The sequence below is a fragment of the Aplidium turbinatum genome, chromosome 17, assembly GCF_918807975.1.
Source record: "Aplidium turbinatum chromosome 17, kaAplTurb1.1, whole genome shotgun sequence".
Lineage (NCBI taxonomy): Eukaryota > Metazoa > Chordata > Ascidiacea > Aplousobranchia > Polyclinidae > Aplidium > Aplidium turbinatum.
The window spans coordinates 12,009,709-12,024,839 of record NC_137488.1 but is presented as its reverse complement, the minus strand read 5'-3'; the positions used below and the strand labels follow the sequence as shown (position 1 = coordinate 12,024,839).

At 37.5% G+C, this 15,131-nt stretch overlaps 1 protein-coding gene across 1 annotated transcript; it reads left to right on the top strand.

Annotated features, from left to right (window-relative positions):
• The first annotated feature begins 1,242 nt into the window (after window positions 1-1,242).
• On the top strand, window positions 1,243-13,318 carry LOC145786188 (uncharacterized). The gene is made up of 6 exons (XM_082597834.1): window positions 1,243-1,270; window positions 1,695-1,806; window positions 5,117-5,290; window positions 6,313-6,476; window positions 7,037-7,191; window positions 12,883-13,318. The coding sequence occupies exons 1-6, from the start codon at window positions 1,243-1,245 to the stop codon at window positions 13,306-13,308; spliced, it is 1,059 nt and encodes a 352-aa protein (XP_082453960.1). The 3' UTR covers window positions 13,309-13,318.
• The last annotated feature ends 1,813 nt before the right edge of the window (window positions 13,319-15,131 follow it).

The following is a 15,131-nucleotide window of genomic DNA, read 5'->3' as shown; positions in this document are numbered from 1 at the left end:
CTACAAGTATGAGAAACAACCAGTAGGCTAATACAGTAACTTATCAAGGCTTTGTCAGTTCGAGGATAAAGATTCAAAACCAAACCAAACGGTGGAAACTGTTGTCCACTAACAAATAGGCTAGCCATCAACAAAACCAGGCTGGTAGTTTAAGCAGGTGGTTAGCTTGGTCCCACAATAGCCTAGTTTTACTTCAACCTGTTGTAGCCTATTACTTAGGCTGAAAACAACAAAAACAAGTAAAAAATCTCTAAATTTGGAAACCAGTTAATCAATTTTTCACTTTTTTGTTCCGTCGCAGATAATTTCTTGACTATTGCAGTGTCATGACACAAATACGTGTTTGCTAACTCGATTTACATAAAAACTATTAATAAGTTGCGTTGGTGAAGAAAAATGGAGGACAACTCATTAAATAAAGCCATAACAATCAATAAAATAATAAATTCTGTATGACCAAGTAGCCTAAGCCAAAGTGAATCATGTGGTTTCTATAAAAAAAAATATAGAAGCATGTTGCTTTGTGATAACTTTAAACTCACAGTTGGATGACTGTCGTCAGAGCTTTGAATTTACTGATTTGAGCTTGACAAGGTGGTCTTGTCTTAGCTGGATAACAGGGCTGCTAGTTATTTTTTTAGGTTACCACAGCTTTTCTTCTACAAATGATTCAAGCTCTTCAATGTGTTGCAGCTCTAAATTGTTTACTAACGAAATCTTTCATAAGTTGTCATAGTTTAATGAACGGTTATCAACGAATAACTGAAACTATTTAGCAGGTAAGATTATGCACAGATAATTGAGTTTGTGCGGATAAAAATTCTCTACTGATTCGTTTAAAATTTTACGTAGGCAAACCCCATAAGTCACAAACCTCAATTCGATACAAAAATTCAAAAAACGCTGCTAATCAAACAGCATAGTTAAATTTGAACAAACAAAAGGCTACAAGAGAATCCCCTTTCTTCGATACCGGCTAATTCAACGCTTTGTCTAACTCGACACTTTTTTGCTGTTTTCGGTAGAAGGCCAGTGGTTTTGCTCAACTTAGTTGTAATGAAGAGGATCTAATATTCGAAATCGCAATCCACAATATGATGATTTGGTATTGCATTGGACTTAGCCTATTTTATTGGTTTTAGGGCTTTTGATTTACACCGCATGATGATTTGGTATTAGGTCGTCTTTGTCTCGCATTTATCCTACCTTAACAACGATACACTCAGTGTTAGGACTATTACCATGACAATGCAAGCGACCTTCGATTACGGTTATTAGTAGCAGGCCCGGATTAAGGGGGGGGCAGAGGGGGCAGTTGCCCCAGCCCCCCCCCACTTTTGAAGGGCCCCCCTATGTGGAAAAAAATGTTGTTTTGTGTTATTTTATTCCTTTTGACCTTTAAAGTTTCTGCAAAATGCTTTGCAGTGCTGGACTGATGCTTCTGTAGACGTAGAGGTGGTTTTTACGCGCCGTAGGCGCGAAAAATTTTTTTGCACGGGAACCCCCCGATCTAAAAGTGCCCCGGGCCCCCCATCAGCTAAATCCGGCCCTGATTAGTAGGCTATTAGGCTACATATTCTGGATCCATTTGCAGGCTCATTAGCCCATGAGTAATTGAGTATAAGCTACTATTTTCAGGAATCTAAGGACATAGAGACCTGCTTTATGATGTTCTTACATTTTTTCTCTTTCAGCTAATGGTGCTTTTCTTGGACCACTCATGAAGTTACCTGGTGAGACAAGTTTAGATAACTTTAATGAAGATTCCATTGATACAAGCCGAATGAACGATAGAACCTCCTCAAGGTTTGTTGTAAGCTTAAGATACAGCTGATTAGTAGCTATATCATTCTTGGCAAGCATTTAACTTCTTCCATGGTGTAATAAATTGGGTGGGCGTAGTTCAGAGATATTTAGTCTAGAAATCTGTGGCGTGGTTGCTGAAAGAAAGACGCCCAGAGAAAGGAACTGGCCACCCTACTCTCGTTAGTGCCGAAGGCTTAGTATAATGTGAACCTTATTTTCTCATCACGCTTGGATCAAGTATGAGACTCACCTGTAGCCTACCTTAAAAGAAATTTGGTAAGAAATTTATAGCCTATAACTCTCATACAACCAAGTAGATTTTTTGACCCATAATCTGATCTATTTTAACGCAAAAAGATATCACCAAGAAACGATGTTTCAACTCTCAGGGTGTGCGCCTGAGCAACACTACAAGGACGAAAAAGACGAGTCATTAGCATTAAAACCCTTTGCGGTCAACAGGCGAGTCTGGCTCGCCTTTTCAAAATTGCCGATTTAGTCGTAAGGCGAGTATAGCTCGCCTTTTCCTAAAATTCTACTTTGCACACTCGTAAGGCGACCGTTTCTTGCCAAACGTAAATTTTCGGCAAACAAGCATACTTGCTATGAAAATATGTTGCTATTACTTCTTTTAGAGGATCAAAGCATGCGAAATAAAAGTAGTTGTGGTTGGTCAACCAAGCAAATCTAGTTGTCAGAAAACCTAGTTGTGTTGAAAGTGAACTGTGCAGAATTTCACGTTGCGTAATACCACGTGATAACAAGGCATTGTTAGGCTGCGAAACTGAATAAAGTGGAAACCACGTGTGCCTTAGTTGGCAGTGGCATACCGTAGGGTAGGCCAGGGCCGGATTTAGCTGATGGGGGGCCCGGGGCACTTTTAGATTGGAGGCCCCCTGCAAAAAAATTTTTTGCGCCTACGGCGAGAAAAACCACCTCTGCACAATGCACAGCATTTTGCAGAAACTTCAAAGGCTGAAAGGAAGAAAAAATAACACAAAATCACATTTTTTCCACGTAGGGGGGCCTTCAAAAGTCGGGAGGGGGGGGCCGGGGCACCTGCCCCCCCCTAAATCCGGGCCTGGGGTAGGCTGCTGCAAGCTTTCACAAACATATTGTGGCTACTTGTTCAGGCTGAAGACGGTCGTTGTAGCTTTAGCACAACTTGGAATACTCATTGAATTACGTTTCGTTTCTAGCACTAGTTGCAACGTTCATCTGATGAAATTGAAAGTAAAAGGAACACCAAACAGCATGGTTTATTGCTTCACCGACGTTTCGCGCACCATGACAATGCGCATCCTCATGACAATGTTATCATCCGTATATAATACAGAATGTGCAACGAATCTTGGGCAATGAAAATTCAACAACAATTTCAAAACCGGTGGTAATATCACAGTACACAAAATATATGGGTGGAGTGGACAGAGCCGATCACTACTGTGGAAGTTTATGCGTTTTTGAGGAAATCAGCTAAGTGGTGGCGTAAGATGTTTTTTTGGTTACTTGAAGTGGGTATTGCCAATGGCTTTTTATTGTACAACATCAACAAGGAACAGCAAGGTTTGAAAGCTGAAAGACACAAGACTTTCCGTAAAAACCTTGTTACACGGCTGGTAGGAAGTGTCCGAAACAAAAATTCAAGAAGACACGGAAAGCATTGCGACGAGCAGAAAACTGAACGACTTTCTGGGCGGCATTTTATTGTAAAAATTCCCAATGGAAGAGCAAAAGGATTGTGCAGTGATAGAAAGACAAAACGAATTCAGACCGGATACCACTGTGAAACATGTTCGAGACAACCTGGGTTACATCCAGAAAAATGCTTCAAAAAATATCACACAGAAAAAAATACAAATGACTCTCTTTGAAACTAATAAATTGTATTTGAATAAGAAACTGAAGAAGCCGTTTTTATTGTGGTGAAATCTTGATCAATAAATTACACAAGTCTCCGAACCTGGTTCATATCATTTGCTTACAATTATTATGTACTTTTGTATATAGGCTACTTCAAATATGCAATAATCGGGTTATTTGAATTCTATTTGAATAAGAAACTGAAGAAGCCGTTTTTATTGTGGTGAAAACTTGATGAATAAATTACACAAGTTTCCGAACCTGGCTCATATCATTGGCTTACAGTCATTATGTACTTTTGTACTTCAAATATGCAATAATCGAGTTATTTGCTAGTTATTTCGAAAACGACTAACAAACGCACATAGGGAAATTTGTAGACGACCGCAAAGGGAGCGTAGTGGAGACTGTCACGATTCTTTCTGTCTCTTACCTGGAAAGAGACTTAGGAAAGATTAATGACGTAATTTATTGGGATATCAAGCGTAAAACAGTCAATATAATAATCATTCGCGATCTCCGCTTGCAGCAGCTTGCGCATCAACATGGGTTACTTGACAGGGTTCCATGTGATTTTATGAGCCGTACTGCTTCCATGCTGGCTCAAGGCAGATTGGAAGAGGGTGATAAAACAGTCAAATAAATGGTAAAAAATAAAAAGTACTACTTCACTCACAACTTCTAATTAAATCTAATAGCACCAGCTTTCATCTACTCGTATTCAATAACTTCAACTTCAATTCAATTCTCAATGTCATTATTTAATTACGTAAATTACGCCACTATTTAATATTTATAGCCAGTTTGTTTCGACCAGTAACTTCGAGAAAGTACTATAATGTTACGTCATAAGAACTCATTCTGGTCATTGTTTTGGTCAAGTTTTACTCACTCGTAAACACTTTTGTGACGTCATAACAACCTACTACTTGACAAATTACTACTAATTACAAATTACAACCTACTACTACTGTACTACCTACTACTACAACTTGACACCTTCTAGGCTAGGCTTGCATGTATGCAAATTCTTGTAGAAGTGCATTTCCATTTCATAATAAGGATTTCGTAATCGAATGTCACCATAGAACAGTAACCGATAATAACATTTTATAAGAACTATACAATTAAACCAGTACGCTTGGTCATGACACATAATGTAGCCTTCTGTGTGGGCTATACCTATTGATTGTGACAGAGACTAAAATGATATTTTAAGTAGAAAGGATTCAACACCGACGCAACACCGTCGTATCAATTTAAAAAAGTAAAAAATGTAAACAAATTAACAAAGTCAGAAATAACGACATGACAAAAACAATAAAAAGCGATTTTTCTAAGAAATCAACCTAACTCTAGTCTAGGTTATCTGAATGGTTAAAATAAGCAATAATGTCTCCGCTCCGCCTACTGTAAGTGCAGAAATTTGATCTTTATTATTTTACAGAAATGGTCGCACATCTAACATGAATGGAGGAAGACGAACGAAAGTAGAACCTATCTCAGAAACAAATGCATCTGTTCCTAATCAAAATGGCAAAAGCTCTTCCGAGCCAGCCAACCGTCTGCTTTCAATGAAAAAAGTAGCCAATGAACAACGAGTCAAAGTCAGAGAGACTAGGCAAGTTACTTGGTCAAAAGTGTGATGCAAATATCGGCATTTGGAATGTCACTTCACTTCAGCACAACAGTTATTTATCGAACTTGCTTTTCCGCAACATGTTGCCTAAGCAAAGATTTTTTTTAAGTTAAGCAAACGTTCAAAAACAAATTTTCCCAGGTAAAAGAAATTGGCTAACAGGTATCAGGACAATAGAAAATTAAAATCTTGTGTGCAGAAGGGATGGACGCGAAACGGGAAAAAAATGCTGAGAGTAGCAGGCTATTCTAGTTCTGTAACAACAACAATCACTTTATATGCGAGATTTGCCTCCACTTTCATGCAAAATGATCTTTGAAGAGAAGTCGATCCCGTGCGCAAGACAAAAATACAAAAAAGCTAGACGCAAAGTACCATATATCTTTTCTGATGATGCAGTATAGACAATAAATACTCGACTTGAAACAACAACTAGATCTACTAATGGGGGTTCAACTGTCTACTTCATAAGCTTTTTTTTATACCTTGTGTTGGTTGGAATCTTATACTAGGACTGACAAAGCTTTTGAAAAATTAGAAATTTATTCTTCCTGACTATTTTGCATACTTAATTGGAGAGGCCTTAAATAAACCACTAAATGCTGGCCCGGTTACCGAGACTGGCAGAGAAAAGATCGTCGAAGTGTTGTTGTCTGTGAATCATTCTATCCACAAGATGGAGGGCAATCTCTGAAATTTGTTGCTCAAGTGCATATTTAGAGAGCCGAACCAGCACTGCTTGATGTTGAGATTTCTTCATGCGCAAAAACAGGCGCTTAATTAACTAAGCTATCGGAGGACGCGACTATTCGGCCACTTTTGGCAATGCATTCGAATACTAATACGAATAAAATTACAAAAAAGACATATTTTTGTAAATGAAATTGAACTTGATTTTTTGGCAAAATGTAATAGATTAAAATCTAATCAATTACTGTACTATTCTTGATGTAGCCTATGATATGACTTCTGTGTTTCATCATAGTGTATTTAAAACATACCAGGGGCAAATTATTAGAGGAAGAAAGATCAGCCGCTCAGGCAAAGCGTCAAGAAGAGTTACGATCACAAATCAGGATAACGTTGGATAGTTTGGTACCGGGGATACGAAGCGACGTTATTGCTGTTTTAGAGCAACGTATTGATGACGAAAAGGGCAGAATAACCGGTAAAATACTTTTTTATATTAAATCAATCGGTGAGAAACTTATTGCGAAGATAAGCAACAGTAGAATTAATCAGACTACCTAATAATTTGGAATATATTTACAAACTAATCTCCATCTTTCAAGCGTTTTTTTTTTTGGTAATTATTCTCTTAAAACAATGTCTTATTTATAATTAGGCTACTACAAAATTGCATCCTTGAGAAACAAACTGCTGCCTTCACCACTTGAAGATTTACGCGAACCTTGCAACTCGTGTAGAGCGCTTATAGCCGCTTATACGTGTAGACTCTGTAGAGCGCTTATAGCGCTTATATTTTTTACCATTTATTTGACTTGTAAGCCTAGCGCTTATAGCCGCCTACATAGGTTGCTTGGAACAGTATTGGAAAGCTCTTATGGAATGGTTGCATTACCGCCACCGATAAGATGATCGTCTGATGGTGTTTTGGTTACGAATGGCAAAGCGCAAGAGCAACCCTCTTGTCACAAATTGGTGTTGACGTCAATGTGGGATGCCAAATAGGGTGAAAAAACTCTAAAATAAAACTTACGGTTTCAGAACAAATAAAAAATGACCTCTTCGATTCCAATTCGACCTTGGCACGAGAAGTCCACAAAAAGGTCGCTGGAGAGCCGCTGGAATCACGTGTTGCAAAGTTGAAGAAGGACTACGAAAATACATATCACAAACTTTTACGAACTCAATTGACCGTGGTATGTTAGTCGCAATTTTTTTAGAAGTAGCTAATAAACAAAATAATATGAGTTAGAAAATGAAATAAGCTGAACCAGCAAAATATCGACAGCTGACACACAGGCCAACAGCGACGTACACATGATTTTGTAAGAGGGGAAGAGGGGGCATTTTTGAGCATTTTTGACAAAGAGCTATAACACTTTAAAATCTTATACCTTGCGAAAGTTACAAGGTAGTCACCTGTCGGTTAGACAAATAAACGCACGCTGTCTTTACGTGCGTCAATGTTTTCACAATTAATAAATTACGGATATGTAAACATGAAAAGCGTGACAATAAACGTAAAACCAAAGTTTTGTTTGAAAATTTTTCGAAAAGGGAAGCATGTCCCCACGCCCCTCTTGATGCGATTTACTTTAAAAATGATTGCTGTTTATTAAAAAAAAAATTAATAAACTCATAAGAGGTCTTTACATAGCTTGGTTATAGGTGAATTGTTCGTAAACAGTTGTTCGTAAAACAATTGTTCGTAAACAGTTGTTAGTAAAATTAATTCTTCGTAAAACAATTCTTCGTAAATCATTTCTTCGTATACATCAATTGTTCGTATAATGAATTGTTCGTAAACAGGTGATAGGTCAATTGTTTGAGAACAATTTTTCAGTTGTTACTCAAGGGCGCCGGAAGAGGGGGGCAGGCGGGCATCATGGAGAGACAGGGGGGCAATGGTGCCCTTTTAAAGTCATGTAAGCTACTGCACATTTTGCAATAGGAACAATTTCTGCTATTTGCTTTTAGCCTAATTATAACACAGGCCAACAAAAAAAATTTGACACAAATAAAGGTGAAAGTCATTTTAAAGTATTTCAAGGCCCCTGATTCTGAAAATGCACTTAGTTTTTTCGAATTGGCTCTAGTTTTCGAGATATTCAACAATGAAAATATTTTTGAAATTGTTAATCAAAAGCTTTCAATCAAAAGCTCAAAATAATATTCACAGCACAAATTCTGCAACACAGTAGGTTACATTACATGATTATAACATAGCATGGTGTCCTTCTTTGTATACCGTACACTTGTATCATTACTCGATAGTGAGCCATTAGATGAGCATTATCGATATATCTTATCTTAAAAGTTTTAAAAAAATTGTCCTTTCACTTTCAGCAACAAAAGTGCCCTTTTTCACAATCCTGCCCCCCCCCCCAGTCAAAAATTGTTTCAGCGCCCCTGTTGTTACTCGTGCAGGACATTTCCTTTAAAAATCTCAAATTTCCAATAAGTACCGTAGTTTCTTGCCCTTGTGCGTTAAGTGCACTATAATCTCTGTAATAAAGCTGGCCACCATACAAAAGTTTTGGCTTTCTTTTTTCGCTGCCATTCTGAATCAGGGACTCTACACTCTGTTTGCTCGTCTACAGCACGTAATATCTAGCACATCTCTAGCATATACGCTACCCTAATTAATTGTTCGTAAAGAATTGTAACTGTTTACGAACAATTAGTATTACGGTCTATTGCATGCATTACGAAATTCTTTACGAAGAATTGTGTTACGAAGAATTAATTTTACAAACAATTGTTTTCGATTGTTTTTATTTACGAACAACTGTTTACGAAAAAACGTCGGACACCAATCACATCAAGTGCAATTTTACAATTTTGTGGATATAGTAGCTCTTTCGTACAACCTGCTGTTGTAGCAGCTTGGTTCAATAGAGCATTAACAACGGTAGGTTACAAATTGTATTTAGAATTACAGTATTAAATTTCGTTTCAATGCAACGCAATGTAATTAAATTTTACAATACGACATGAAACACATAATTAATAGTAGCTTTTTATAGACTAAGGGAAAACTTCTGACCAAATGAAAGAATGACATAAATTTTTAATAATGATACGTAAGCTAACCTAGCTTACGCATTTAACAAGACTTCTCAATTATAATTTTTTTCCCTAAGCCTCTTAACCTTTTTCGATTTGCTATTGAAAGATATATTATGTTTACCGTGACAAAACGTTTTCTTATAATATTATGAGGGGAAATTAAAAAATGTACATATACTGTATAGCCTAAGCTGTAGGCTTTCTGTTTTTTAACAATCATGTCTTTTATTGATCGGCAGATTATGTGAAAACGTCAACTAAAGCTTTTAGTTTTTTGATGTCAAAGGTAGACTGATATAGGCAGGGCTGTATGAGAACCATCTTGCCTCCACCCACCCCTCCCCCGAAATCCACTAGTGGGGCCTATGTTTAGTGATGGCTCTTTAAAATAGGACAAGAAAGCTTTAGGTAATGGCCGCAAGCTATTTAAATTTAGCGAAAAAAATTCACATTCATCATTCTAAGAGTAAACAACTCTAAGATTTTTTTGAAAAAAAATAGTAGGCTAGCTAAATATGCTGACAATGCAGTGGCGGAGCTGGAGAAAGGTTGGGGAAAAACCAGAGTTTTAGCAAATCAAAATTCGTAAGATAAATGGACAAGGCAAAACTTAATGTCCGAAAAAGAAAACAGAGAAAAGTGGTGTGGGGGCTTGCCCCCAGAAAAAAAATTGACAAATATAATCTTGTTTCGGTCACTTTTTAGTCATTTTTGGCGCATTAATATTTTTCTTTTATCAAGATGCAGACTTTATATGGTAACTATGTCCACAGATAGGTCGTTTTGTTGGTTTTGTAACCAAATTCATCAAATTAAAATTGGATTTGCGTAAATAAAGTTGGTTTAAAATTTAAGTCAGCTTTCCATTTAAAAACAAAATCATTCACAACTACAGAAATTTCAATGATATACTTCTTGAAAATTTTAGTGCCTGTTAATGTTATAGTTTCATCAGTAGGCTTATAGAATTTCGAAAATCTGTCTGAGGTGTTTCCACCTTCATCTATGGCAGTGCTTTTCAACCTTTTTGAGAACCATCCGCACATTTTTTTTGCAAAAATTTTATCCGCACAAACCAACCGAGAATTATTACACAAAAAGAAAATGAAGAGACTCAACACTTTTTTATTCAAGTGTCTAACAAGTAGGCTACCGGTTATTCAATGACTCGGTTGCTGCTGAATATTTATGGCAATTTCAGACCAGTTAGGTACAACTTCTTGCTCCAACGCTCCCTCATTAGGCCATCAAGTGTCTTATCAAAAAGACAACTCCTTTTCCTCGTTTTGATGTCAACTAGTGCACTATTTTCGGCCCTTTTCGGCCAAATAAGTTGTGGGGTTTTGTACAAGAACTTTTAGTGCTTGGATGGCCAGGTCTTTATAAGAACTATCCAGAACTCCTATCCAAAATGCAGCGTGTTTTCCGCGATTGAAAAATGCTTGCTGGAAAAAATTGGTTTTGAAAGTATGACCCAAAGGTCCCGGAGGCTCTTGTTCACAGAAGGGGTTAAAAACCCACAGCTTTGTTTTTAATGCTTGTGTCTGATGGCTATGAAAATAAGATTCAAAACTATCAAGCAGAGTGGGCACATGAGAGCTCGTCACGTTCATGATCCGCTGCTCCAACTTGTGTTCTTTTTTTTTCTTTCTTTTCATTTACATGTAGACATGAAGGTCTGTAGCGTCTTCAAACTTTTAAGACAGTTACTGTAGATTTCTTCTTTCAAAATTTGAATTTTTTGCTTAAATGAAGTGATTTTTGAGTTCGCTTCGAATATTCAATTCCCTTTCCTTGTAGAGTGGCGTTGAACTCATAAGCATACCGAATATGTCAACAAGATAAGCTAACCTGGCAAGCCAGAATAAGTCTTGAATCAAATGAGCTTGATGATCATCTCGCTCATTAAACCACACAACAAGTTCCCCTTGTAATTTCCAAACCTTCTCCATTACTTTTCCGCGAGAGAGCCACCTCACTTCGGAGTGATAAACAAGACGCTCACCATCTCCCATTTCTTTGACAAGTTCATGAAACGAACGATTTGACTTTGAGCTTTTCAGTATTTTAGTTACAATTTTAATGACGTCACAAACCACGTCAGCGAGTGGGCAGTTGATTTCTTCATTGACATGTTTTTTGGCAATCAATGCTTCGCGGGGCAAAATGCAGTGAATACTTATAACCTCCGGTGAGATTTTCTTTATGAGGGCAATAACCCCGTTACGAACTCCGACCATAGCCCTGGCACCGTCAGTGGACACAGTCTTACATTTCGACCGCATCAATCCATGTTCTGAAAAGTTATTGTCCACTTTCGTAAATAGGCTATGCTCAATGCAGTGGTGTCTATGCCAATGGGAAGACAAAAAAGATAGTGAATTAGTGATTTGAATAGTGATTTCATGTTCAGATAGTTATTTGAATTATTCCACGTCAGAAAAAGTAAAAATATGCACAATTTTCATCCGCACCACGTTTGTCATCCGCACTGCAATTTTTTTCATCCGCACAAGTGCGTACCATCCCACAGGTTGAAAAGCACTGATCTATGGTATTTTCATGCCACATTTCACTTTGTAACCTATCTTCATTTACACTGTAATTTATCAATTCAATTGTTAATTAATGAGGCTATTTGAGTGAGCAGTGTTTACTTTCGAGTTCCGAATATCGCGCTACATTATTTTGGTAGTTTTTTTGTGAGACACGAAAGCTTTTAACTCACTTATCCACTTCTGAAACTATACATGCCCAACATCTTTGGTTAGGTGAATAAAATGTGGTTGATCGAGCAAAGCTAGCGAGAAAATTTTGCAAATATGGAAAAAGATTACATACGGTATTAAATGCGTATGTAAAATTACAAGTCGAAAAAAGCCCCACGCACAACATGTGTGGGCCCCCAGCGGGAGGTCTGGGAAGTAGTGGCCTAATTAAGCTGGGCATTTTTTTTCTTTTTCAGTCAATAACACTAAACCGACCAAAGTGAATGGGCCCTCAAACAGCCGTGAGCTTTCCGGCCGGGGGCCGGTTAACTCGGCCTTGCATATGAGCCATTTAATAAATCAATAAAAAATGCTTACCCTCTTTCTTGTAGAAGAGAAGACAAATTCTGTTCGCCTGTGGGCTGAATAGGCTTAGTCTCAAATTTAATTAATATATAGCAGCATAGCTACAAGAATTTGTGTTACGCATTAGATAAGACAGTGTGGTGGGTTTCATTATGTTTAGCTATGGTAATCTGTAGTCACAGGCCACGATTTCATTCGATCATAAATCTAACTGGAAGCTGACTCGACGGCTGTGTGAGTTGCTATTGAAAGGTACATCATTCTCAAAGAAAGTAGCTTATGGATTTCTTAAAAGATGGCAAGGATTGTAAAAAAATTATTGGTTGGCTTGTTCATGCCTTGGCAAAACCATGCAGGCTATAATCTTTCTACCCTTGGCTTCGAAGATAACTTAATAAGCAATATATATACTGTATAATGTACATTGTTGTGCTTGCATAATGCATCGAAAATCTGTCTAATGAACACACAAACTAATGCATTCCCGCCTTGCTTGTTTATTGTCCTAAGACTAGCTATCACGCTTAGGTAGAAATATAAATTTATCGAATAAGGTGGCTGCTCAATTAGACAACTTAAAAGGTCCTTTGCTGCCTTCTTATCGTTGTAGGCTATCGTACCGGTAGCCTAATTTTCGATTATGTTTTCGAGTTTACATGTTAAGTCTATTACTGCAAACTACATGCATTGATAAACAAACTGTTTCTCGTCTTGTCCAATCAACTAAATTTATCAAAATTTTAGGTTCAAAGTGACATACTGTCAGACCTTGAAGAAAAAATCGAACATGCAAAAAGAACATGGGAATCTGAGTTCAAAAACGAAGCCATCAAAAGAGTTAAAGCAAGCGAAAATGCTATCCGCACAGACTTTCGCGTCGGTTTAGAAGACTCTCAAAAGCATTGCGACGAAATACTCAGTAGCATGCAAGAACGAACGAGCAGTCTAGAGCAAAAGCTCACCAATCAAATTGCTGTTATGGATGCAGAAGCAATTGCAGCTATGCAAGAATCTGAACGAAAAGTCTGCCAACACATTATCGATAGACTTGACACCAGAGATAAGACTTTTAGAGAGCTCATTCGGACGGAAACAGAAGGCTTGCAGAAAGAAGTCACTCGAGTTCGGAAAGATCTGTCACCAAAGTCTAAGTGCTGTGTTATCATTTGACGTTGAGCGTGGTTGTAGATCAAAAAACTTCCAGCAAATGTTTTTATCTATAAGCTATTCAACAAGGTTGGAGTTTCTGCGAGTTCTTATTTCGCTTTGGCTTCAGATTTTGTAGCTACCAGAAATCAAAAGTTTCGGCTGCACCGTAGCCTCACTAAGGCCTGGTTGAGAATCATCTCAATATTCAATACAGTTTGTAATAACTGAACAAATGCCATAAAGAACTTACTTTGTGCAGGGCTGTGTAGTGGAAACGATTTTGTCGTGTCCGGAGTCGTCAAAAAAGGCCGACTCCGACTTGATACAAAATAATAATGTTTGTTTTTATAAGTTATAGCGCATTCTGCGATGGATACAGCGCTATATAAAAACTAACATTATTATTATCCATCACAAAATGCTCAGCGCTTTACAAAGCAGAGAGTGTCAAAATGATGAACAAAATTTTTGCTTGCAATCTTTTTTAAAAATAGGCTACTGTTTTTTCCGTATTGCCCTTTAAAACTTTACTTGAAAATAGAAGTGTTTGTTCTTGTGAAAGTCACCGTTTCAATTTTGGTCACAACTTTAGTAGCCTAAAACCAAATACTTAAAAATCAGGCAACACCGAAACCGGAGTCGCCAGTAATAAACCGAGCAGTCGTATATTTTTCGCCCGACCCCACAGCCCTGATTTTGTGACTAGCTACGACGAATTTTGAGCACCCTAAAGCCCAACTGCCCGAGCACGATTACCTTTTATTAATATCCTTGTTGAATTTTGCAATTGCTCAAATATGTTTTAATCAAACCCGTTTTGTGTTTATTGTGATAAAATACAGTAAAATGGCTTACCATGTAACCGAGTTGGAAACAGAATTGGAAGCAGCAAAAAAACAAACTTGAGTCTGCTGCACCCATTACTCTGAAACAGCAGCGTCCTCACTCTTAACACCTGGTAATGCACATTCCGTCTACTCATTCTAAACTATGCCAACATCGAGAAGGCATTTTGCGTAGCTGACTTGCTACATAAATAACATACAGATCGTTAAGACAGAACTGAAATTCTGTATTGGAGAAAGCTAAAGACTTAGTCATACAGAAAATTTCACATTCAAACGAAAATCAAGGTGGGATCTCCCAAGCCATCACACAGTCACACACAAAGCCGTGTAACTGAAGTAAGTCCTTTCTGTGAAGTTGGGTTCACTCAGCATCTGCTCAGACAGAACGAAGTTACAATAAACTACGATCGACAACACATTTACATGTAGCGTGTTTGATGATATCAGATGCGAAAGCGAGATTAACATTTTACAATGTTAAAAATGCACATTAAAAGTGTTGTTCTTTTTCTAATCAGCTTTGAGTGAAATTATTTCATTAAACCGATGAAGCTAAGTGCGCTCTAAAAAAGAAAACAAGATATACTATGAACTTGTTAAATCAAGTCTGATTTTATTTGTGACCACCAAACCGAAACTAATGCTTACTACAGTCACTGAATAAGTAACTCTTCAACAAACGGTGGATTCCAGCTTTAAAAATCATTTTAACATGGGATTTCAAATTTCGATTGACAATGTTTGGAGTATTCCGTCACTGTGTATAAAATCAAAGCATTTGTCTCTTTATGTGACGAAACATGAAACAATAATTACAAAGTCAACAAGCGGCTTTCGAGCATCATCACCAGTAACAACCTGCGCACATTCAAAAAAAGATATCACAGAAATATTGACGCATTTTTCTCTGCAGATTCGATTTTCAAGCATGAGTTGTGTTGTTGTGAGGTCCGGAGACAGAATGTGACCACTTTTGCAATACAAAGCAAGTATAGT

What these genes read in the sequence shown, in the direction of transcription:
- LOC145786188 (XM_082597834.1), top strand. Translation starts at nt 1,243, where the DNA reads ATGACAATGCAAGCGACCTTCGATTACG. An exon ending in CGAAAAGGGCAGAATAACCG is followed by an intron (nt 6,477 to 7,036) that starts GTAAAATACTTT and finishes TTACGGTTTCAG; the next exon opens with AACAAATAAAAAATGACCTC. An exon ending in TACGAACTCAATTGACCGTG is followed by an intron (nt 7,192 to 12,882) that starts GTATGTTAGTCG and finishes TCAAAATTTTAG; the next exon opens with GTTCAAAGTGACATACTGTC.